The sequence below is a fragment of the Leguminivora glycinivorella genome, chromosome 8, assembly GCF_023078275.1.
Source record: "Leguminivora glycinivorella isolate SPB_JAAS2020 chromosome 8, LegGlyc_1.1, whole genome shotgun sequence".
In the NCBI taxonomy this organism is placed as follows: Eukaryota; Metazoa; Arthropoda; class Insecta; order Lepidoptera; family Tortricidae; genus Leguminivora; species Leguminivora glycinivorella.
The window spans coordinates 10,314,830-10,342,007 of NC_062978.1; the positions used below are offsets into that span (position 1 = coordinate 10,314,830).

Here is a 27,178-nt window from a genome sequence, read left to right on the forward strand (position 1 = left end):
CCAATCCCCTTATTTAATTTTCAGATTTGGTCCTGAAGGCATAATTCACCCGAGTCCAGGGCAGAAGGCCGCAAGCCGCATCCACAGCGGGATGTTTCAATTTAACTTTTTGCGGCGGCCGCTCGCAGAAGTTCCCGGCTCAAAAAGCATTGTTATTACATTCAAGTGACAAAGGTTGAACGAGATTTTTTACCAGAGTGCGGCTAAACCAACGTTATTGTAATGGTTTGCTTTGTGAAACACTTTTTAGAGGCTTTAGTGACAAATACAATATCTACCTACTCTGCACTACCGCTTTCCAATAAAACACAGTTTTGAAGTCAATACTTAGTGAATCACATCATACTTAATTATGTGTTTTGATGCATAAGGCATTGTATTGACAACCATACAGATGATTTAAAAAAAGGATTCAAAAATGTCGTTTAACCTAATAACACTGAATGCCTGGTTTACCTGTGATTGACATGTAATTATTTTCCAGCACTTTTGAGCACATCTAAACGTAATTGTTCCATAATGAAATGTATATTTTTAAGCCCTGATAGACAAGTAACTTAATTTCTCTCTTTCATTGACACCCCTTTTAATTGAGATCGCAGTTCGATTAGCTTCGTTAAGCCCAAGTTGAAATCTAGTTAGCATCGTTATCTGCTTGCCTGATAGAGCAAGGTTAAAAATAAAATTAAAACTACCAAAGTATCTGTGTCTTAATTTAACTCCCCTATTTGAGAGCCTACGTGTACTGCTTAAATAGTTAACATTGCAGTCTTTATATATTACCTTATCTCAAAGAGGCATATCTGTAGTCACACTTTGCCATCACTTGAAAATGTTAGCAATCAGAACATACAATACATATAAATTGGTTCCGCTAACACGGAAAATTCCTTCAGGGATCATTAAAACGGCGCGCAAACTCTCATGCGATTTTAGATACATTTTCTACTATTGAGGTAACATCGATATTAATATTGTAGATTACTACAAGTAGACTAGAGTTCTCGAATATAGAGTAAGACTAGTTATTTTTTGGTGTTGCTTAATTAATTATATGTCCATGCCCAGTCTTGTTGGTTGCAATGTATATCGACGTCGATCATCATCTTCATAATTTTAACTTTTAATCACGCTCTTAATTGACGAGACGCAAGCTTTTCTGATCTTTTCATGCTGATGGACTACGATTTTCACACACATCAGGGTGCAATTATTTTCGTTTTGACCGACGAGACTAGGTCTAGTAGACTAGTCTAGTAGACATAGATATAGCTATTGACAAGCAAGAATTTCTCCACAAAATCAAACGTACAAAATTTCTGTAATATCCGCACACCCGGACGCCATTTACACTTTAGTTGCAACAAAGCAATTCAACAGAATGTTTAGTTAAACAATACTCTGGTTAACACAATTTGCTCTAATGTAGCGAGGGAAAACAGAACCGAACTGGTTTAGCAATCGTCGCCGCAAAGCAATCTAAACTTTTGAAGCAATATGGCGGAACGTGTTGCTTAAATTCTACGCTATCTGGGGCAATCATATCTGACTTTAATTTTCGCAGACTGGGAATTGTCTTTGAAAAATAAATAGTCGTAGGTGTTTTTGTTAGTCTTGTCAATGGCGCATTGTAGCTAGTGTACTAATCTCTACTCATCAAATTCTGCGTAGATTAATATGTAGCTGCTGATGACTGCTAATGTTGCCAATAAAATAATTCAAGTCTTTGCAGCAGATCATGGTTCCAATTTTATCACTTATCCACGTGGATAAGACATCTGTCACTCTCACACTGACATACTTGATAGAACGTGACGGATTCTTTATCCACATAGATAAATGATGAAATTGCAAGCGTAATTGGCAGGCAGGACATCACCAGTCATCACATCTCGACTTGAAGATTCTCAAAAACTTATGTGTAAATGCTAAAGTTCCAACACAGAAAATATTCAATTATAGTTATTTGTTAAAATTTCATTTACATAGGCAACTTATGTATAAGATAAGTAAACCGCTTTTAAATTTTAAGCTCGGTCTTTCTCAGTTTGTATTACGTGACTCAACTTTGCCATTGTCGATTAAGAACTCATCAAAACGTCCACAAATCATCGAAACGTCATATTCAACACAAATCACGTTTCTCTTTAACGAACAAACGAACTGGCATCCATCACGACGTAGGCTGTGTTTTAACTAAATTATTTCCTAATTCTGGGCACAATTTCCGCACTAACTGTATTAACACTTTCGCTACCAAGAACCCGACTGTCGGGTACACCGCTCGTAGAAGCGTAGCCGATTACATGGGTTTCCCCGTATGTAGCGAAAATGTCGTAGCGCCGCGTAGAGCCCGGTTTCGAAAGTGTTAAGCGCTGGGGAAATTTTCGATCACACTCGCGGCGGATTAAGGGAATGCTAAGCCGTAGAAGATTATAGCGAGACAGGTGGAGTCTTGAAGGTATAGGTACTCCATAGATGTATAGTTAGATCAAGTTGAGTTAGCAATTAAGTTTTATCCCCGTGCCCCGCATGTACAAGTGTTAAGTAAACATCACAATTTCATACAAGTTTGTCGTTTAAAATAACGTTTGCATCGTCGGGGCAGCAAAAACCCTGCAAACTTATATAGTTTAGTATGACTTAATACCACATTATCTACTGGGTTTGTGGGTTAAATAATTTAACTGTAGTCGGTTCTGTAATTGAAACCTGTTACAACCTAACCTGAACAATGTTTTTAACATATTTTCTCAGGGAAAACAAACGAAAATCCAATAATATTTAGCATGTTCTTGTAAGCTCTCGACGTATTTATTGCATTAGAATGCTTACCAGGGTTTTACCACGATTTCAACTTGTAAACCGCATTTTGTAAGCAAAATTAATTCAATGAGTTAATTAGATAATCAGTAATTTGCTTTGTTACATATTTTTGTGCTGTACTTGATGTTATTTGTTATCTAGGTCGATATTTTATAAAACTGTAACTGTGTTGTTTCTAACTTGAGAACAATTAAATAAAATTGTTTTAACTTGTTGTAAGACTAACACCAAAATATTTTTATTTTAAAAAGTGACCATTGACATACAATATTTAACATATTGCGTTTTTATCTAAAAGAGCGACTATATCAAAAGAAATAAATATGTAACACTTTCAGATATGGAGTAGTTATTTTTAAGAACAGTTTCAGTAGGTGGTTTAAATACTTTAATTCAAAGATACCAAAAACCCTTTACCTCTAACAAGAAAAAGCATAAAAGTTAATGTTGCGTTCAGGAAACCTTTTTAGATAAACAATGGAAGTTTTTCTTTCTTTAGCTAACATTAGGCGAAGAAAACACATCAGTCACTTCAGCCTTACTACCCTTTCAGCCATATTAAAAGGGTTTAAATGTATTAGGTACTTGTTTATAAAGTATTTTCAATGTGTATTATTTACATAGCCTATCACAGGAGTAAAAAAATTAACTTCAGAATACACAGTCAAAGAAACTCGAAATGATTCGAAGCAAAAGGACGTAACTCCATGAAACTGAACTACCTACTAGAGAAACCTAGCGAACGGAAGGCATTTCATCCTCTATTCTCTTTCCCTTGAAATCAAGAGTGAACAGGCATCTTCTGGGCGACCTCACTCCATCGTCGGCCACGTCTTTTGCCTGTGGCCAAGAGCCCATTTATAATAAAAAAAACGTATACCATTCCGTAATATAATAATAACACCCTGTTACAATAGTATTTTATACAATCGTGATATAATACAAAGCTTTTCAGTCAAGTACCATGTTTAGGCCACGAAGCTTGCTGAGTGGCCTAATAGTACGGTACGAGAGTGAAAAGCTTAATTATATCACTATTGTATACAATACTTTTTCTACGAGTCATCATCATCATCAATGGACGGAAATATCATCATTCATGCAAGTTAAAATTAATGTTAATAGAGTCGTTCACCGTTGTATCAACATCGAATTACCTAGCAACCAATTGTTTGTAATAATCGTCTCTGATTGGCCGATAACGCGACAGATTAAAAAAATGTGTTTCAGATGCAGGAAAATTTGCCAGGTATCGCAAATTAGTATAGAATTTGTATGAAGTTCTATTTTTGAAATTATTACAGTTAACTAAAGTCAACTATAATGAGCTTATTATAATTGAGTCGGAACTGCCATAGAGTATCCAACACTGAAAAGTTAGCACTTATAGTGTAGTCTGTGGTGTCCTAATTGACAGATTACAGTCGACAAGTAGTAAAAAATCTTATTTATGCCTAATAGGTATGTAACTTATACCAATTACATAGTAAACTTTTATCTATTTTCCGTCCTAATAGAAGGTACTAAATATTAATTTTATTGCTATTTATGTACTTGTAGACTTGGATTAAATACTAACTCCTTTATTAATAAACGTTCACTAAAGTTGTCAAGCCGATAAAGTTCGTTTGTCCCTTTCTATCACACCAATACGTTGGAAAGGGACAAACGAACTTTATCGGCTTGATAACTTTAGTGAACGTTTATGAATAAGGGGGTAATATTGTGCCTACATTATTTTAGTGTATTTTGGTAAAACTTTTATGGAAAACATATTTTTATAGCAGTGTTTTTCTTCTCAAGTTATACCACAAAAAGGCACCTAAAAAAACATCGTTGGAGCGCTATTAGACACAAATGAGGGCTCGTCGTAATCGGTAATATGATAAAAACCCCCCTCGTGCTTCGTTGACTTGGGAACGTTTTCCCCGAAAAATTGAATTAATTTCTGGCAAACATTCGATCTGGTATCAATATTAATGACTGTGCAATGCGAGATTTACAAAACAATTTGTTGGTGGTGTGTCATTAAATTACAACACAGAATCGAAATACTTAAGACACATTGTTCACAATTTTCCTGTTCCTATTTTTGTGAACTTACTTAACACACTTTTGATTTTTGGTCATTATTTTAATTGCAAAATGTAATTACTAGGTAGTATATTTTCAGTTTTTTTTATTGTTTACAATAAAATTGTCACGTCAACATCAATGTGTCACGCTATAGGTAACCTAAGATAATAAGTTTGCAACGATTTTCACAACCTCGCCAAATGCCGTTATTTTAAACGTCAAAGTTTGCAGAGGCGGTGATATTAAAAAATTTGCAGACTTATCGTGGCCGGACTCTACAAGCAGTAATAGTACATTACATCAGAGGCCGGGAAAATGAGGATTTCCGGCCAAGTGGGTATATAGGATAGGGATACGAGGCCGGGAATCCGTTTTCACGCCGAGGCATGTATAGTGCTTTTCTCAAACATACAATGAAATAAAAAAAAATGCTCTAAAGGACAATATTTTATAAAAAAAGTTACTTTGCAGACCTAGGCCTAAAAAATAATATAAAATCCCTTTACAGTCCTCTCGAGCTGTTGCGCCCAAAAAGCGATACTTCCCAGCCCATTTTAAGGAACGTAAAGACAATATTTCATTGCATGTTTGAGAATTTTTTTTTAATTCATATCGTAAAGTGCGTTCGATAAATCAAACTAAAAAAAAGTAGTAACCATAATCTAGATCCTAATCTTCTCTAATATGGGGGTAATCTTCCTATCTTTAGTTGGCAATCTATTTGGTAGTACGAGAATAAAGAATTGTAATCAATCCCTAGGGCGGAGATCGTTTAGTAACTCAAATCTTATCTGTGCCACGTGGCGAGTCATGATACTGGCCACGTGTTAGCATCGCTTGCCAAACGCAGACTCGAATTCATCTCAATCAAACGCCATTTCAAGACCAGTGACAATCATGAGCGATTGAGTACTAAAGGAACCTATAGATTGTTAGTTTACTCGTCACTTATTCGGCACGGTTACCTTTTGCGATTAAATATCTGATAGGCCAAAATTTAACTGACAAACTGTGGGCCTCTTTACACATTTTTTTCTCGAGAGGCAATATCTCGCTTGTGTTCGATAAAATAGGAATAAGTAATAACCCCAGAATTGTGAGTACATCCAACCCCAATAAACGTTCTTAAAAAACATTACTCCATTCTTTGATGTTATATCAGTGGGGTACTGATTGTAAGTTCTCAATTGAGACACGATTTAGTTGAAGATGTCTTAGACATTGTGTCTATCTAAAGTACCTATACAGCTGTTTCTATACAGGTTATTAAAAGTGTTGAGATAAAACTATATGAAGGCTACATGTGTAATTGTAGTGTCTTATATAGGTACGTAATGAAATAAGTGCTTTCTCAAGTACCGGCCTTTTACCATAGTTACTTACGTTTCATTCGCTTATTTGACAACGCTTCACCCCTCGTGTCTGCAAGTTTAGACAACGGAAATACTAACAAAATAATGCTTTTATTTCATCTTCATCTTATGGGGGTGTATGCGGGGTGTCGAACTAGTGTCACTTATTTGACCGTCTCTTCCTTTATTAGGGTCAAAATATGTCAATATTTTTGTAATAGACACCGCAATGGACGTTTATAGGAATATTTTTGTAACAATACGAATTATAACCTGTGCGCGCGCCCATAAGAGTGCGTCACAGCAACGAGCCGCCGAGCGCGCCCGAAGATCTGCGCGAGCCGAAGGAATCGCGAGCCGAAGGAATCAAATAAAAGGCCGCGTCCGCGCCGCATCAAATCAGTTAGCTAGCGACTGCCATAGCGATAGGTTCTCCGACTGTCCTTTGGCGAGTCTCGTTGGCTCGGGAGTTCGATAGCCCACCTGCAGTCTTCTCCCGATCCACCCTAGGGTTTAGCTAGTGCCTTGGCGATAGGTTCACAGACTGTCCCTTGGCTCTTTGCACCTATAGTGGATGAGCTCAACCTTGCCCGCCGCTATAAGGTTTTCCGTAGCTAGGAAGTACCTACCAGTTTGAATGACCTGCTATGTATGCAATGTACCTTTACCTAAGTACCTATCTTTAATAAATATACACGTTGACATTGGCGTTTTGTCTTACCTCCTGGTCGCCTACCCTACAAATTGGCGCCCAACGAAATAACTACCCGCTCGTTTGGAAGATTAAGTTACATCTACCCTACATTATTTTTTTCTCAAAGTACCCCATATAAAAATACAAGATGGCGGAAGGAGACGCAAACAAGGAGGGGGACGGTGAAGGATCTACAAAGAAGGTAGTTTCAAATAAAACAAAGGCTAAAGCGACAGGAGAAACAGAAACACAAGCATCATCAGTGTCTTCGGTACATTTAACGGAAGATCAGTTTGCAGAGTTATTAAAACGCCTTCCTAAGATGCCTACGAAGAACTTTGTTCCATGCACCATTAGATTCCATGGCGAAAATGACCGTACTAAAGTGGAAGAGTTTATCAATGGAGTTAAATTGTATAAGGAGATGGAGCAAATAAGTGACGACGATGCCTTAACGGGTTTGCCATTGCTGCTGAAGGGTAAAGCAAGTGATTGGTGGCTTGGAGTACGTGCTGAGATCAAGACGTGGGCCGCAGCCCTTAAAGCTATCTCTGCCGCATTTTCACCTCAAAAGCAACCGCACGACATATATATGGATATATTTGCGACACCCCAAGGGAAGGATGAAGGGATAGACGATTTCCTATGCCGTAAACGCCTCCTACTCGGCGCATTACCACCCAAGAGACATAAGGAAGATGAGCAGATAGACCTCATTTACGGTTTGCTTAAGTTGGACCTTAAGAAGCGGATAGCTCGCACTGACATAAAAACCTTTGCCGAGTTAACTGAGAAAGCTCGCCACCAAGAGGCCTTAGTGAAATTCAAGCCGAGCACTTCTACTGACAAGGTGGGACAAGACAAGCCAAGTACATCATCTGCCTCACAACCTAATACACGTACGTTCACTAAAACTAACCTTAGCAGATGTTTATTCTGTGCTAAGAAGGGACATACATTAGAAGTATGCCGCAAGCGCCTGGCGAAAATAAAGAGCAATGTTACCGAGGAGGGTGACGTTGCTAAACCGGTAGTCACTTGCTATGGATGTGGCGCGCCCGGAGTTTTCAGAAGCAATTGCTCAACATGCAACAGCAAGGAAACGCCGCCTAAAGAAGTAGCCTTCTATACAATAGAAATTACGAGGGAGGATCATGTCAAGATACCTACAATTGAAGTAAAAGTTATGGACGAGATGGGGTACGCTTATATGGACACCGCTGCCCGTACCAGTGTTGCCGGAGAGCATTTGTACAAGCTGATGAGGGACAAAGGCGTACAGTTCTGCACCCAGGTTGCTGCGATAAGGTTGGCGGATGGTACTGTCAAAATGAGGCAAGTCCTGACTGTGACCACTGAGATACTACTTGGTAACAGGACTAAACCAATCACCTTCACAATAATGCCAGACGCCATCGAAAACCGCACCTTGTTAGGCATTGATTTCCTGGAACAAGCAGGCATAAATCTCAGTCCACCACAAAGAGCTTGGCATTTCATAGACAAGCCTGGAGAAACCTTCCCTTTCCTTCAATTGAAGAATCACAGGAAAATTCCTTTGCTGAAAGCTGCGAAGCAACTTACCTTCACTGAACCAGCTAATGAAGAAGAAACGCTGCCCGATTTCCTCTCTTGGGCACGTGAGTTGAAACTGCTGTCTCCGATACCGGCTACACCATCGCCACAACATGACACTAAGGACGCCACTGAGGACGGAGTGTCATCTCCAAAGAAACCGCGTTGGCAGTTAATCAAGATGCCAACCCCGCCGCGTCCAGCGCGACCTCGCGAACCGGCGGATAACGCTTCACAAGTTGATCCACGTGTTGATTATATACCAATAAATCCAACTTCACTGTATTGTATTGATATTTTATTGCAACCAAATGAGGGCCATTCTCTATCTACTGACGAAATACCTAAATTCAATGAGTTGTTAACCGAGTACAGCGACATCTTTGCTAAAGAGGGAAACCCAACCACTTACACTGAGCATAAGATAGATACAGGGGATTCACAACCTATAGCAGTAAAACCATATAGGCTCTCCCCAGGTAGACAGCAACAACTTAAAGCAAAGTTAGATGAAATGATCAGTAACGACATTATTGAGGAGTGCGACTCACCTTGGTCAGCACCAGTCATTTTAGTTCCAAAGGGAACAAACGACGTAAGGGTTTGTGTAGACTACAGGAAGCTGAATGAGGTAACCATACCAGACAGGTATCCTCTACCTCGCATCGACGACTTGATCCATCAAGCAAAAGCGATGCCATACATGACCACAATAGACTTGCAATCCGGGTACTGGCAAATTAAAGTAAATGAAGCCGATCAGGACAAAACTAGTTTCATATGTCCATTTGGGATGTACAAATTTAAACGTATGGCCTTTGGGCTAAGAAACGCGCCTGCTACCTTTCAAAGACTGATGGACAAATTCATCCTAGGCCTACGTGCAGAATGTGTCTTATGTTACCTAGACGACTTAATCATCAGGTCAAGTTCATTTGCCCAGCATCTGCAAGATCTCCGTGAAGTATTTGAGAAGCTTAGAAGCTACAATCTAAGAGCAAACAGACAAAAATGCAAATTTGGATGCACAGAAATAAAGTACCTCGGTCACCTAATAGTACCGGAAGGGATTAAAACGAATCCAGAGAAGATTACCGCAATTGTAGATAGGCCACAACCGAAGAACCTAAAACAATTGATATCATTCCTACAAACGGCGTCATGGTACAGAAGATTTATTCAGAACTTCGCTGAAATAGCAAGACCGTTAACTAACTTAACCAAAAAGAAAGTTCTGTGGAAATGGGCCAATGAAGAGCAAGCTGCATATGAAACATTGAAAATTGCACTTACCTCATCGCCAATATTGAAACAAGCCGATTTTGAGCTGCCGTTTACGATTAAAACAGATGCTAGTAACTACGCCATCGGAGCAGCTTTACTCCAGGGGGAGAGTGTTGATGAACACCCTATAGAATACGCAAGTCGCTTGTTGAACTCGGCAGAACAAAATTACACGGTTACGGAGAAAGAAGCTCTTGCCATTGTTTGGGCAGTAGCACGCTTTCGAGGCTACATAGAAGGCACCAAGTTCATTACAATCACTGACCATCAACCGCTGAAATGGTTGCTAAACTTAAAATCACCAACAGGCCGTCTCGCCAGATGGGCTCTTCAATTACAACCATATAATTTTGAAATAAAATACTGTCCCGGGAAAGCTAATATCCTAGCTGACAGCTTATCCCGACCGCCATGTGAAGAACATACTGAATCTTGTGAAATATGTCAAGTTGAAATCGATCTGCCACGGAGAAGCGAAACAAACGTCCGTGAAGAACAAGAAAAAGACGAAGAGGTGAAGAAAATAATAAATGCACTAGAAAATGCAACATCATCCGAAGACTACATTCAATGGTCAAGACGAGGATACATGCTTCACAACAAAGTCCTTTACAGATTCACTCCAGATCAAGAAGATGAGGACGCTAAATTAGTAGTTCCAAGACATGAAATTCCACAGTTATTGAAAACATATCATGATTCACCAATCGCTGGTCATCTTGGAGTAGACAGAACTGTAAAACGCATTGAGAATAACTTCTTTTGGCAAGGTTTACGCAAGGATGTCATTAAATATATAAAAACATGTACTGAGTGCCAACGGTATAAACTATCCAATCAAAAACCAAGTGGCTTGTTCCAGTCCACCGCCATCAATCAAAGATTTGAAGTATTGTCAATAGATTTATTTGGGCCACTACCAAAAGGACTAAATGGAGAGAAATGGATTTTCATTATTGAAGACACAGCTTCGCGATGGGTAGAACTCTTTGCCCTCACGGAAGCTACAGCTAAACAATGCGCCATGACTTTACTTAACGAAGTTTTCCTACGATACGGGCTACCTCGCAGAATAACCAGTGACAACGGTACCCAATTCGTATCAGCAGTCATGCAACAATTGTTGTATTGCCTAGACATTAAACATGTCTTGAGTCCTGTTTATCACCCAGAACCAAACATCGTAGAACGCAAGAACAGAGACTTAAAATGTCAGATTGCAATCATGGTTCAAAATAAACACAACCTGTGGCCTCAAACTTTGTCTGCCATACGCTTTTCAATGAACACAGCGTATACTCAGAGCACTGGTTTCACAGCTGCCTATCTGACCTTCGGAAGACAGATGAGAACACCATATGAGATATCGCACAACTTTGGCGAAATAGTTCAGTCGGAAAAATTCATTCCAGAAATAACGCCTGAATTAAAACGATTAGCAAGAAATCTTGCAATGGCAAAAGACAATATGGAAGTAATGCAGGATAAGAATAGGAACCGAGCAAATCTGAAACGACGTCCTGACCCAGGTTACAAGAAAGGAGACTTAGTGCTAGTGGAAACTCATCCAATCAGTAATCAAGAAAAACAGTTTTCTGCGAAGTTAGCACCAAGACGGGACGGACCATATGTCATAATAAATAAATATGGGAGCTCAACTTATGAAGTTGGCAATGTAAATGAACCCGAAAAACCTATTGGGAAATACCACGCGTCTGCTATTGTAAAATTTGAACAAAGGGACACTGTTACCCCAGCACCAGTAGTACCCATTCGTCAACGAGGAAGACCAAGAAAACACGTTCCAGCATAAGTCCTGATACTCTCACGACACACAAAACGAGTATCAGAGGGAGAGAATGTAACAAACTAACAATATTGATCCTGGTACTCTCACGGGACGTCATCGAGTACCAGAGGGGGAGAATGTAACAATACGAATTATAACCGCGCGCGCCCCGAGTGCGTCACAGCAACGAGCCGCCGAGCGCGCCCGAAGATCTGCGCGAGCCGAAGGAATCAAACAAAAGGCCGCGTCCGCGCCGCATCAAATCAGTTAGCTAGCGACTGCCATAGCGATAGGTTCTCCGACTGTCCTTTGGCGAGTCTCGTTGGCTCGGGAGTTCGATAGCCCACCTGCAGTCTTCTCCCGATCCACCCTAGGTTTAGCTAGTGCCTTGGCGATAGGTTCACAGACTGTCCCTTGGCTCTTTGCACCTATAGTGGATGAGCTCAACCTTGCCCGCCGCTATAAGGTTTTCCGTAGCTAGGAAGTACCTACCAGTTTGAATGACCTGCTATGTATGCAATGTACCTTTACCTAAGTACCTATCTTTAATAAATATACACGTTGACATTGGCGTTTTGTCTTACCTCCTGGTCGCCTACCCTACAAGAATAAATCTAATGAAGTTAATTTCTTCAAACCTCTTCCAATCGCGAGTATGCTGGGAATAAGAAGTTGAGTCATTTGCGTTTTTATTTCTAGCAGTTTTTAACAGAAAAGACATATCATTTAAGATTACCTGCAATAACATGTGACTATTTGAAGCCCGCAGAAATATCTGACACGATTTTATTGTAGAGTGCAGCTCTTAGCGTGTCACATATTTTTGAGGCCTTCAAAGAGTATTATTACTGGCGACTGGGCCGTTTCTCAACAGCAATTGATGCTACATCTGTCGCAGGTGTATGGTATTTTTTAGAAAAAAAAATACGAATTAAAAAAAACTAACTATGCTCTATTCTCTTTCTTATAATGGACCTAACCTAATCAAAAGAGACAAGAAAAGTATCTTTAAGGTATTTCGAAATTCTGTAAATTAAGGATTGAGTATTTATATTTAAAATATGTAACTTAGCTGTATGTCTTATTTTAAACCCTAGGAATAGGGAAATCAAATCTTATTTTAGCATATTACAAGTGCATAGTTGCAAACCCTAACGGGGTTAGAAGGGGGTTGAACCACTTGATAGTATCAGGTATGAATATTAATGTGCACAACGTTCATGCAGAATTAATTATCAAATATGTACGCGATCAAACTTACAACAACAGGTAGTAAAATTATGTACCTACATGTTTATACTAGGTTACACAATTTTCTAATCCAAATCCAAACTAATATTATACCGAAATGGGAAAGTGTATGTGTCGGTTCGTTAGTTCGTCTTTCACGGCAAAACGAAGCGACGAATTGACGGGATGGAAAGTTACATATGCTAGTTTTTGTCTCTTTCTAACTTCCCACTTCCCAAAAAAAAGGGGGGGGGGGGTTAGAAGTTTGTATGGAGCATTCCGCAATTTTCTAATTTAAGCGTAGTAGTTCTATAAATCTCAGAATTTCTAAAAATGTTGAATCGTCAAAATTATCAGTAACTTTTGTTCTTAGAAAATGTTGACCAGTTTAAGTTCTTTATCTGCAAGTCTTATCTTTGGTCTTATTAAACAAAATGAAATGAGCAATCGCGAGGTCAACCCTCAATCAATAAGGGTAATTAAAAGTAAATATAGAGGCACGCCGAAGGCTAAGGCTCTAAAGTCCTTAAGCCTCTGCCAATAATTTTTAACTAAACGCGGGTCGAGGGTGAGCTTAAGTAAGATTAACAGCTGAAAGCAGAGACAGTAATTACGGCATTATTGCCAATAGATGGCTCTGGTAGATTTAGTACTTAAGGTTGGACAGAGTTGTACGGAAGAGTATTATAATTGTACTTTTAACAGATAAAGAAGCCACACGTTGCTTAGCAAAAAATTACATATTGGTCAATATGTGTAAATAAGTAAATGTCTTTATGCTAATAAGCTCATCTACATTTTGATAGCTAAGGGAATTGTGGAGCGGTTTTACCGTAAAGGGTATAATATAAGATTTATACTGAGATATTTCTATACATTAAAAGTTACGTTTGTGACCGAAAGATCTCTCTTTATAATACGATAAAAAATGCAGTAGATGTATATCCCTTAGGCCTGATTTAGACGGCGTGCGAACTCGCATGCGATTTTAGTTACATTGCGGGCTGTTGAGGTTAGATTTATTTTGCACAGCCATCAAATACCGCAATGTCATGTAATAAAACTCGTATGCAAGTTCTCGTACCGTCTAAATGGGGCCTTATGATACAATACAGTACAGTACATAGTCTGAAACTGCCCTAGCCATACCTTTTGAAATAGTATAGCATTTATGAATACTTCTCGAAGACACATTGCTATTAGGTTTCCCGCAGGCGCTAGCGACCGCGAACATTATTCTGCCCGCATCTCGACGACAACCTTCAGATAAGTGGGCTGTACCGGACCGGCACTATATGAGGAGATTAGCCTAGGCTCGTGCGTAAGCCCAGCGATTTGGGGGTGTCATTGCCCTCATAGGCTTTCAGAGTACACGCATCCCTTGTACGTATTTTGCATAATAAATATGATGTGTGCTTTGGAAGGAAGCTTTAGTAGGGAACGCGAGGTTATAACTTTAGTTGTAGTTTATTTGTCTAATTAGAAATACTATTTTTTGTGACCTGTAAGTAGGCTACTGAATTAAATGAATGCATGTATGATAGAAATCACAGTAGATTTCAGAAAAATGTATGTTAACCATAACATAGGTATTAAGCGTAGGTACCACATAAATAAATTTGTAGGACCCAAAGACTGCAGTGTTAACCTTAAAATCAGTTCGTAAGTTCTTAGACAATAAATTATCTTAAGCTTTTGATAGTATTTTCTATACATTGAGGATAATGTGCGCTACCTGATACCGCTGAACAACATTTATTACATACTAGCTTTTGCCCGCGGCTTCGCTCGCTTTAGAAAGAGACAAAAAGTAGGCTATGTCACTCTCCATCCCTTCAACTATCTCCACCTAATAAATCACGTCAATTCGTCGCTCCGTTTTGCCGTGAAAAACGGACAAACAAACAGACGCACACACTTTCCCATTTATAATATTGGTATGGATACCGTCCTATCATACAACCATTTTACTGTGATCCAATCTTTGTCAAATTTTTTTCATTGTACTTTTCAATAACCATAACAAAATCCGTATTCACTTCATAGCCCAATCAATAAACCCCAAGGGTTAAAACTCAACGACATGTCAGGTGTCAAAGATTTCGTATAAAAACGCAGGAAACCGTTATCAGGCGGCTTTTCCGGACCATTGGCGGTGCGACGATGACGCGTGAAAAACGCCTGACAGCGTTGCACTTATTACTTTTTTAAACGTGTGAGAGGGCTTTGACTTGAGTGGTGTTACCTGTGACATAGTATATGTACCTATATAAAGTTGATATTGTGATAATGCCATCAGCGTGTGGCTACGCGCATCTTTTACTCTGAGCTTGAGGAAGGCAAGCGGAAACAGGGCGGCCAATTCCTCAGGTACAAGGATGTGCTTAAACGGCACATGAAAAAATGTCGTATAGAGCCCTCACGATGGGAACAGCAGGCAGCCGTACGCACTGAATGGCGGAGTAAAATAAATACTACGGTAATGGACTTCGAACATCAACGGCGCTCAGAGCTAGATTCCAAGCGCGATGAAATAAAAGCCCGACCACCTGCGGCAATAATATAACTATATTAATGGTGTGCTCACGTGTCCGCAGTGTCCACGAACATTTGCCAACAAGATCGGCTACGTCAGCCATTGGCGAGCACACCTGAGACAGCAACGAACTTGAAAGCAGTCGCCGTGGCCGTATCGGCCGTGGAGTCATTATTATCATTATTGTGATAATAAGTGTTAATAATTTTGTATTAGCGATGTCAAAGACCGGACAAAGTGGAGAACATTGAGACGGAATGCGGACCCTGGTACTAGGCTGGGAAAACGCTAGGTTGAGGCAGATTTATATCAAAGCTAGCTGAGCAGGATAATAATTATTGCAGATATCGACCGTATCAAGTTTAGTTATGCCAATAAAATAATAGGTATTTGAGAACAATCTCTCACCTCAGGATGCCGAAAACCGGGCAAAGCGGAGAAGGCTGAGTAAGAATGCGGACCTGGAAGAAGATATTAAACTATTAGAAATGTTGAAATGAAATGAAATGAAATGAAATGAAATATTTATTTTCCAAGTAGGCATATTACAATGCGCTTATGAACGTCAAATAAAACTACGCCGGCTCTAACCCTACGCCTCAGCCTCGAGAAGATTTCAGTCCCCCCTCAGTTTGAGGAGGGTATCCACTATGGGACCGGCAAGAAACTCGGCGGGCCACTTCTTTTCAAAACATTACATCTTATAATTAACATGCATTAAAAAAAAAAAAAAACAAGATACAATTTAATAAGCAAAAGTATTCATAAAAAAAAAAATATTAACACAAGAAATTATACAAAGTACAAAGCTATTATGATTATTAATAAGAGATGTTAGAGATGTATAGAGTCTCTAAGTGTCAAAGTACATCTAAAAAAATTATACATGAAGAAAAAAACGAATAACTAAAATAACTTTAGAGTTGTAAAAGACTCTTGTTGTCTTAAGCAAAGGAAAAAAAAATATATATATATACTTAATCTACTTTTTTCCTTGGAGATGTATATGGTCTCCAAGAGTCAGAAAGAAAAATAAACAAACAAGGACCGAACAGAGTGCCTCAACGTAATCTCATTCAAAATTAATGTTACATAGAATAGCATAGCCCCTATTAGCTGAAACAGACCGGTCTTCACAAACAGCACCCGTTCACGAATATGGCGCGCATCTCAGCCATCGCCTCCCTCAACCTTCATTCGGGAAGGTGGCGACCCGATCAACGACGTCAGCGTAAGCAAAGACTTTTAGCGAGCATGACATGTTCAAGCTGTCCGGGCTGTATTAAATATTCCAATAATAAGTGAATACGGTATACCTAGATGTAAGACACAACATTCCGTGCTTGTATGTTACATAGTTTAAATTGACTTAATTGAAAACAAGATCTTGGGAGATGTAAAAGGTCCCCACAGTCAATTATAATTAATGGGATATAATAAAAAATGAAAATTTGGAGGTGTAAAGGTTCTCCAAGTGTCAAAAGAACTAGAAATAGAAAAAAAAAATGCGTATGAAATACAAATTTCACGTCAAGAGACTGTTAAGCTAGCTATCTCCAACTAATTCTACAGAATACATAACTAGTATGTACTCATCAAGTCAATATATATATATACCAAATTATAATTATACAATAATAAGGATCAATAATTTAAACAGCCAGTAGCAACAGCGCCTTAAGCATGACACAATGTCTCCCCGGGACACTGCTAGCAAAACTATGACAGATTTTGAGCCTGGATAGTCGGCCATGGTGTAGTATCTCCCAGGTAATCATCAATTTTGTAGTACCCCTTTTTGAGAAGTGCACTTTTTATGTACTTCTTGAATGAAGTAAAGGGCAGATCCCATGCCTCTAAGGGTACTTTATTATAAAATGTTACACAGTTTCCCAGGAACGATTTCTTCACTTTCTGTAGACGAAACTTGGAAACCGCTAGCTTATGTTTGTTCCGTGTATTATAACTATGAATATCTGACAGTTTCTTAAAGGACTCTATATTCTTATGAGTATACATTATCACATCTAGTATGTATTGTGAAGCTACTGTAAGGATGTCTATCTCCTTAAAGCGTTCCTTCAGTGAGTCACGTGACGCCATGTTGTAGATAGATCGTATTGCCCGTTTCTGGAGAACGAAGATGGTTTGAATATCTGCTGCTTTTCCCCAGGCCAATATGCCGTAAGACATAACACTATGAAAGTAACTGAAATAAACTAGGCGAGCTGTCTCCACATCAGTTAATTGCCTAATTCTCCTTACGGCATACGCGGCAGAGCTCAACCTTTTTGCTAGGGCAGATATATGAGGACCCCATTGCAGATTGCAATCTAAAGTAAGACCAAGAAAGAGCGTATTCTCGACAAGGTCCAGGTTTTCGCCATTCAGCGTGATGGTAGTATCTGTCTTCCTTACATTGGGTAAAGAGAATTTAACACATTTCGTCTTCTTGGCATTAAGGAGCAAGTTATTTGCTGTAAACCATTCTAGCACCTCCTTCAAAGTTTCATTCACATGGCTATAGTCACTCAGTTGCCTATCAACTTTGAAAATTAGTGAAGTATCATCAGCAAATAAGACTATCTCACATTTGTTCTTTACAAGACATGGCAAATCATTTATATACACAAGGAAAAGAAAAGGTCCCAGAATAGAACCCTGTGGTACTCCAAGCTTTACAGTTGTACCGTTAGATTCAGTACCATTTACAACCACTTTCTGGGTTCTTTCGTTTAAGTAAGATTCAACAAGCTGTAAAGCTTTAGAGGATAGACCGTAGTGCTTCAGCTTGTGTAGTAGTGTGTCGTGCTCCACACAATCGAAAGCTTTGGAGAGATCGCAGAAAATACCGATAGCATCTAACGAGAGTTCCCAGGCATCGTATATGTGCTTGATTAGCACAGAAGCAGCATCTGTCGTCGAACGACCTCGTGTAAAACCAAATTGCTGATGCTGAAGTAATCCATTCGTGTTAAAATGTCGAAGCAACTGGTTCAATATAATTTTCTCAAACACTTTGCTGAGAACTGGAAGTATTGAAATTGGTCTAAAATTTCCAAGGTCATCCTTGCTGCCTGATTTAAACAGAGGAATAACCTTACTATACTTCATCAGATTGGGAAACACACATTCCCTAACACAAGCGTTAAACACATCGGCTAGATAAGGTGCCACGACGTCAATAATTGAATACACGACTTTCACAGATATCCCCCAAATGTCCTCACTGTTTTTAACTTTTAAGGACTTGAAAGTTTTAATAATCTCTTCGGGGTCAGTAAATTGGAAATATAATTCCATGCTGCATTTCTTAACATTGTAATTGTCCAAGTAGAGACCTGCCTTAACTACAGAGGAGTTTAAATTCCGTGTAGTATCAGTGGCTATGTTGGTGAAAAAGTGTTGAAAGGCGCCAGCAACATCGTCGTCTGCAGACAATACTTGGTCTTGAACTTTTAGTGTGTAATGGCCATTACGGGGTTTCGTCTTCCCGGTTTCAGCGTTTATCATATTCCAGGTAGCTTTTATTTTATTGTCTGCCGACCTGACCTTCTTGCTTAAGAATGCAGACTTAGCCGCGGCGCAAACTTTCTTAAACACTTTTGAATACCTCCTTACATATTCAGTGAAATTTTCATCGTGGTTAAAATTCCTCAATTCATACAGGTCATACAATCTCTTCCTGCTTCTGTGGATACCGACGGTGGCCCAGTCACTAAACTTTGACTTCAATTGGCCTTGCTGTACAGTCTTCGTCTTAAAAATATTCTTGTGGACGTCGTGGATGACACTCGACAGTTCCCCGTATAATGTATCAGGATCTTGCTTGCTTATACCTGTCAAAGTAGGTACCTGCGATATAATAGATTCTCTAAATTTATCCATTCGGCTAGCAGTGATAGGCCTATACGTAATCGCTTGCTGTTGTTTTACAATGTTGACTTGGAAATAAGCTTTCTGACCACAGTGATCAGAGCTGAAACAACTAAAGACATCTTTCTTTTCAACTTCACAATTACAGAATATATTATCCAAACAAGTCGCCGTACTGGCTGTAATTCTTGTGGGCTCGTGGAAAAGCGGAAACAAGTCAAAAGACTGAAAAAGATTTAAGAATCTAACTGTGTGTCCATGCGTGGGATCTAGTATATTAACATTAAAGTCCCCACAAATTATTATCTTCTTACTGCTAACAAACACTCGTCTCAACGCATCTTCCATGACAGACTCAAAAACGCTAAAATCCGCCGAAGGTGGTCTGTAGACGCACATTATAATGTGATCCTCCAATTCTATACATGATATTTCTATAGTTCGCTCAGTAGAAAGTTTAACTATGTCATTTCTTTCTTTACATTTAAATTTATTTTTTACTATAATCAATGATCCCCCGTGAATGGCGGACTTTCTACTGAACGAGCTAATTATGTCATAATTACAGATATTAAATACTAATAATTCATATTCTTTGAGCCAGTGCTCCGTAACGCACATGACATCAATATCTTGTGATTCTAAGAAAAGAACCACCTCTAACTCTTTGCTGGAGAAGCCCTGTAGGTTTTGGTGAACTAACCTAAGCTCACGGGGCCTCTCCGCTGTCTCAGCCGTCAGTTTAAATGCTGTGGGCGGCCCGCGGGGGAGGCTGCGCACGCGCCGGCGCTCGCCGCGCGGCCGGCACCGTTGCCACTGGCCGAAATGTCAAAAAACCCCGGTTCTACGTTGTAAGCTAGTAATTTCGCTAAAACGGTAATTATTTCTTTTATACATAATGTTCAGATCAATAAAATGGTAAGCGCTTTCGTAACAAGTCGCATTGTACAACATGGAATTTAACTCCGACACTCTAACGTTGTGCTCATGGGAAACAGAGTCGGAATACGGAAAAGAGCATAAAATAATTTTATAAATTCCATGTCGCTCAATGTCGGACAGCGTGCGTATGAGGGATCCCACGTGAGATCTCTTCACACCCACACTATCGCCGAGGTGTATAATCAGAGTGGTGCCACTGTCAAACTTGTCCTTCGCCAGGCGGCGCACGAACGATTCGACGGAGGCACCACGCAAACACACATTTGTTACACTTTGCCGGAGACATTCACCCAGCAGCACGCCGAGGCCGGCCCCGATCGCGTCAGAATAGATGACCGTCGACCGCGGAGGGTCCCGGCTCCGCGCGCGCGGAGCGCCGGGCGCAGGGGCGGGCGCCGCGCTCGACGCGCGCGCCGGCGACGGGGCCGGCGGCCGAGGCTCAGGCTCGACGGTCAGCCGCTCCAGAGCCAGCCGCAGGAGGCTCGACGGTGTCGGGGCCGGCGACCGAGGCTCAGGCTCGACGGTCAGCCGCTCGAGAGCCAGCCGCAGGAGGCTCGGCGGCGACGGAGCCGGCGCGGCGACGGCGGGGCTCGGCGGGACAGGGCGGCGGGCGGCGGGCTCGGGCTCGGGCGCGGGCGCGGGGCTCGGGCGCGGCGCGAACAAGGCACGCAGCGCGGGCGACCCCGGCGCCGCCAGCGCGGCACGGAGCGCCGGCGAGTGCGGCGCGGCGGGGCGCCGCCGAGCAGGCGCAGGCGAGTCCATGCACACCGGGTACCCGCTCGATGGATCTAGAACATTATTCATAAAAGATATGTACTCGTGTAATGCTTTACTTGTCAGTTCATATCTATTATTCAGGTCTTTCAGTTTTGATTCTAATTTGTACAATTCATCGGAGCGACTGTTCAACTCCTGTGCTGTCAGGTCGAGTCGGTGTTGACAATTTAGAAGTTCATCGCTTAAGGCGACACTGTTACATCTGGACTGTATTGTCTTAAACATAGAATTTTGTCGTTTAACTAAAAGCTTTGATTTCTTTATAAATTTGCTTAACTTTAAGTATTTTTTAATTTTATTTGACCCCTTCAATGTCACTCTGGGATCACTGCCGCCCTCTAAGTGCACAGACTCCTTTAAATCTACATGGTCCTTCATTGGGGAGCACAGTGCACTGTCATGAACCACATCTAAATCGAAGCTATTAAATTCAGCAAATATACTTAAATTGTTTTCAGCCGGAGCGGAGTTCCCGGAGCAATACTTGCAATACCGTTTTGAATCCGACTCCTGCAGTTGCTGCTCGAGGTCCCGGATGCGTTGTAATGCCTGCTCATGTATCTCTTGGCAATGCTGGAACCTTTCTACGACTACTGTTCATAAGTATATGTATGAAAGACGCCGACAATAAGAAGCCGTTTGTGTGTATGTGTGTGTGTGTGTTTTTCTAATTTCTACAACTTAAATAGGTATTTAGATACTCAGCTACTCACTAGTCGTTGCAATATACGTTATATGTTTGTTACGGAGGTTTAATAAATAGAACAATTGTATTTAAATTGCGGGCTGTCGGCGTTTAGGTCGAGTTTATACAAATTGTAATAATAGACTACTCGTCAGTAATAAACCTACATATATTAAAATACATAATCTTCTAACTAGCATAAAATCTGAAAGTTGGGTCTATATTAATTCGCATAACTGAATACTCCTAATATGAATTGGCATACCGTTTATTACGCATAACGTTTAATACGCACATCATTATTTCGCATAACAGATTTCGTATAATGCTAATGCGCATAATGTAAATTGTTATAACGATGAATTGGTATAAGTATAATAAGCATAACTTTGTTTCGTAGAATGTTTAAATGGCATACAAGAAAATTATATTTTCATCACACTAACGGGTAACGGCTTAGTTTTCTGTTTGAAAACAGATAGCAAAATTGCATTTTATCCACAAGAGTGCAAAGTAATTTCATACAAATTTTAACTTGATGTCTTAAGCTAGCTGATAGAATTTTACCTATAAATGATGATTTTGAATCATAAATATTGAAGAAATCGATGGATTTCATTTAGTTTGATGTTTTATAGTCAGTATTTTGTTCGTGTTGGGGTGGTGAAAAATTTGGTTTTCAAACTCGGTGGCAATGTTTAACGTGCCGTACGAAGGTTAATGTGCCTTGAAACCCTCGCAACGCTCAAGATTCCACTTTTTGAACCACTCGCTACGCTTGTGGTTCAATATTGGAATTTTCCGCTTGCTCGGGTATCAGTATCGGCACGTGCGATCAGCGAAAATCTGAACGATGACATAATATTATTTTTCTACTCCCGTACTGTTATTCGTGAGTAACAAGGTCGTACAGTCAAGTGTAAAAATATGGGTGCGTACAACTTATCAAAAATATGTCCCATAGCACTTTATGTCGGCGGAATAAGGTCTCGGTACATATTTTTGAGCGGATAAAATCGATACGTATTTTTGCACTTGACTGTACATAGAACTTTAAAACCCTACATAAAAGATGTCAGGACAAGTCTATCTAGTCTATACCCTGAAAACATTTTGTAGCAGTAGCACGATATAGATGTTAAAGTTCTATAAAACATTGCTACCAACTTAACAAACCACTCACTTCATCGTAGAAAATTAAAATATTGTATGAAATCGAATTAAAATGTATGAGAACTCGATTCGACGCGGCTCGATTCGTCTTAGTGGCCAGTATTCAGAGAACCATACCATAGATAGTTTTATTTTCATGTTTGCACTCAAACTGCATATTCAAAATGGTAGGTGGTTGGTCCACTAGATAGCTAAGATGACTTAAAGTAGGTATTTGTTGAATTTATAATTTTCTTTCAAAGTAAGTGCTGGGTCGTAGAAAAAGTATTGTAAGCAACGGTGTTTAACTGAGTCAAAAAATGCTCGTGGCGTCTTTATTAACAATTTTCGGCTACGCCTCAAATTGTCACCCACGCCACTCACCTTTTTTGACCTCTTTTAACCACCAGTTGCATAAAATACTATTAAATACTATCCATTTTCAATTTCTTTAGTAAGGTACCTACAGCGGGGCAAATCTAGACTAAAAGACAATTGTAACTAATCCATTTTTTCCATTATTACACTATTTCCATTATCCCATTATTACATGTACCCAACTACCCACTGAACACGCTTACTACATAACTGGTAGACACTATTTTCTGAAAAACACTTATGAAAAACGAAAAAACTTAATAAGTAATGTATAAATAAAATAAAGACTCCTTAACTCAAATAATCTTTTTAATTTAAGATTAGCAGATAAGTTCATATGTTTCTTAAAAATAAACAGTTTTTTTAATAATGCAAACATTGTAAAACATGGAAGAAATTGACCAGTTACATTTGCCCCCCACTCGAGCTTTGCCCCGCTGTACCTTTTTTTAATTTCATTATCAGATTTTTAGTTTTTAATCATGAATCTATTTGTCTTTAATTTCAAAAATTCATATATCGATATTATACATCGTGTCTACCGTTTTTTGCAGTTATTCAGTGTGATACGAAAATTTAAGTTTTTTTTTTAAATCTTACATTTTTTTTCCAATTTTTTTCAATATTTTTTTTAAGTTACATAAAGCAATACCTTTCAATTGAAATATGTTTTGTCAAAATCGGACGACGTACAAAAAAATTAGATTTTTTTTCGGTTTTCGTAACAGACCTCGCTACGCTCGTCGTCCTAAGGGATGAAAATGAAAAATGAAAATGAAATATTTATTTTTCAAGTAGGCATATTACAATGCGCATATGAACGTCAAATAAAGCTACGCCGGCTCTAACCCTACGCCTCAGCCTCGAGAAGATTTCAGTCCCCCCTCAGTTGGGTGGGGGTATCCACTATGGGACCGGCAAGAAACTCGGCGGGCAACTTCTTTTCAAAACATTACATCTTATAATTAACATGCATTAAATAACAAGATACAATTTAACATGCAAAAGTATTCATCAAAGAATATGAACAGACTAGGTACTCTATGGAAATTAATTTCAATAAATTATATTATTGCTTAATAATACGTCGTTCTTCTTCAGAGAAAACATATCAAATTGTCACAGAAGAAAAAGATAATATGAATCTCAATATCATTAAATATGTAATTTACCTACACAACATAAAATATAAAATATTTGATGTGCTTTCTTATCTGAACTGTGTCCTCTATACATAATACAATTATTTTAATTGCTATTCGTTTTTTGTAGTTTCTGGTTCGGGCCATGCATGTTTGTCTGTCAAATAGTCCTCGACTCTGTAATAAGCCTTTAACATCAATGTTTTTTTTAAGTAGTTCTTAAGAGCTGGGAGGGGTAATCTCAAAGCAGTGTCAGGTAACTTATTATAAAAATGAATGCATTGCCCAACAAATGACTTCTGTACTTTACGGACACGAAACTTCTTTATGGCAAGCTTATTTTTGTTTCTAGTTTCTAGTCTTGATGAAATTATGATATCCTCGGAATTTTTTATTTTATTTTGAGTTCTATTGTCACTAAGTATGTACTTTTCTGCGTAAGAAAAATATATTATTTCTGACTTTCTGGCAAAGGAATTTCAAAGTGGCCATATAAAGTAAATTTTCCCAACTTTGGCAACTTGTATCTTAAAAAATGCTAATCCGATTTCGATGCGGTCTTTAGTTTTCAACTATGAATTTATCTGTCTTTGATTTAAAAAAACTCATATATCGACATTGTACATTTTCGTCTGTCATTCTTTGAAGTTATTCAGTGCGAGACGTAAATTTACTTTTTTTAATTTTTTTCTTACTTTTTCTATAATAATTTTTGTTTCAAATTTTTTTTAAATTACATAAAGCAATACCTTTCATTTGAGATACGTTTTGTCAAAATCGGACGATACAATAAAAAGATAAAAAAATTTTCATTTTCATAAAACACCTCGCTACGCTCGGCTTACTAAGGGATGAAATTTCGATATCCTCGGAAAAAATCGTTTACTAAGACGTCTACTATCACCATGCAAAGAGGCTTGCTTCCATCTAAAAGTGCAGCTTTTTTTTTCATAACTAGTATGACTAAATCGCTTGCTCCATACAGTTAGTAAGTATGGCAAATCATTTTAGGATAATTAAAGTTATACGAAATAATAATATGCAAATTTCAATTATGCAGATTCATTGTTATGCGAAATAAGAATTATGCATTTTTAATATTATGCTTATTCAATGTTATGAACAATTATGTTATGCCAAATCTGTTATGCGAATTCAAATTATGCGAATTAATGATAGGCGAAATAGAGGGCACCCCTGAAAGTTACCACAATTTTACATCCCAAATTTCACAAATGAAGCCATTTGCGTATACCAGCAAAATAATAACAGGTGATTGCATTTAATTTCGTTGTTCATTTGTCGACGTGCCCGTTGCAATTATCGTAGGTGCAATATTCACTAAAAGATAAGTTTTATAAGGATTTCTTGAGCGCTTACGTCGTTTTGTAGTTAGTGAGTTTAATTTACCAGCCGCCCGGCTAAGGCGGACTAATGAACATAATTGATATGAAGGCTCGATAGCTCTCTGATACGCTAAGGACCAGTGTCGGTAGTTTCCATAACATTCGCGCTGCCAATTGGCAGAATTTCAATTAGTTGATTAAAGTTAAACGACTATGGGCGATGCAAAGTTGGAAAACTGTAAAACAGACTACCTGGCTGTAACTTTTCGTGAGGCGTTAGATTGCTATTGTTGTGTTGCAAATTTTAGACAAATGCTGGATTGTATCCTATTCTCACTCAGTGATTGGAGTTCATCTTTATTAGGAAATTAGTATAACAATTTTCGAAAATATGAATCGCTTGTCGTGTAGTACAATGAAGCTTCTGTCTTTATTTATTGTGATAGGAGAGGACTAAACCACAAATAGTTATTTGTTATACAAGGGGGCAAAGTTGTATTTTAACGCCGAGTGTGGAATTGAAAAACGAGCAAGTGAAAGGATTCTATAGTTGAATTACAAGCGAAGCGAGTGATTCGAGAATAGAATCCTGAACTTGCGAGTTTTTTAACACACGAGAAGTAAAATACATTTGCACCCGAGTGTAACACAAAACTTTTCCCCTCACTATAGCGAGGAAACTACAACGCAAAAAAATGCGTTTATCACTGCTTCCATCCACAGGTGGTAAATCATCTTAATTACTAGATTTACCTAGTTTTATCAATTTTAAAGCAGTTAATTTGACTTTATTCAAGGTCAAATTACTTTACCCACTAGTGGATAAAATGCGTTTTTACCCGCTGGTATTAAAGGACAAAACACGTGTTTCCGAGCTAGTGAGGGGAAAAAAAAAATGCTAAATAATCTTATACATTTAAACGAGCAATTCTTGTATATTTTTTTATATATATATGTATATATATATATATATAGCGACGATCTCGGAAACCGCTCTAACGATTCGAAAAATCGATCTAGCTTAACTAGCCTTAGATTCCGGAAAACGCGAATTTTCGAGTTATCGTGCATTTTTCTTTCGCGTTAGTAAACTAAAAATATGGTCGATAATTTCGCCAACCGCGCATCGGCTGAGCGTAGCTCAGTCGTAAGAGCTCGGTCGGCGGTCGGTCTAATGTTCGCAGGCACATCGCGGTTGTCAGGGTTTCGAATCCCGGCCAGAAATAAAGTTTTTTTTATTTTGTATTTATAAGAGTTTTTCTTTAAGCTAAAGAAATGATACAATAAAATAGAACCGAGCAAAGCTCGGTCGTCCACATATTAAGCTTATAAATAAGCAAACTCTATACGTTTAATATGTTCCCAACTGTGTAACTTTCCCTTTAAATTCAGATGATGTTACACAGTAAGCACACAAATAATCTGGTAAAGCAGTTGGTAGGCTCACAACTGTTTTCCATTAGTGTTACATTTGGGATCACGACGGTAATTTCCTTGGCACATGGCTCTCCGTCTACT

General features: G+C 38.9%; 1 protein-coding gene and 1 long non-coding RNA gene across 2 annotated transcripts; one reads left to right on the plus strand and one right to left on the minus strand.

Moving 5' to 3' along the window:
• The first annotated feature begins 11,832 nt into the window (after window positions 1–11,832).
• LOC125228513 lies at window positions 11,833–12,161 on the plus strand. The gene is made up of 2 exons (XR_007177299.1): window positions 11,833–11,970; window positions 12,078–12,161. It is a non-coding gene; the product is annotated as an uncharacterized LOC125228513 (long non-coding RNA).
• Window positions 12,162–20,066: 7,905 nt separating this feature from the next.
• On the minus strand, window positions 20,067–21,542 carry LOC125228697 (anther-specific proline-rich protein APG-like). The gene is made up of 2 exons (XM_048133354.1): window positions 21,401–21,542; window positions 20,067–20,968 (listed from the first exon to the last, which is right to left on the minus strand). The coding sequence occupies exon 2, from the start codon at window positions 20,940–20,942 to the stop codon at window positions 20,067–20,069; it is 876 nt and encodes a 291-aa protein (XP_047989311.1). The 5' UTR covers window positions 20,943–20,968; window positions 21,401–21,542.
• Window positions 21,543–27,178: the final 5,636 nt, after the last annotated feature.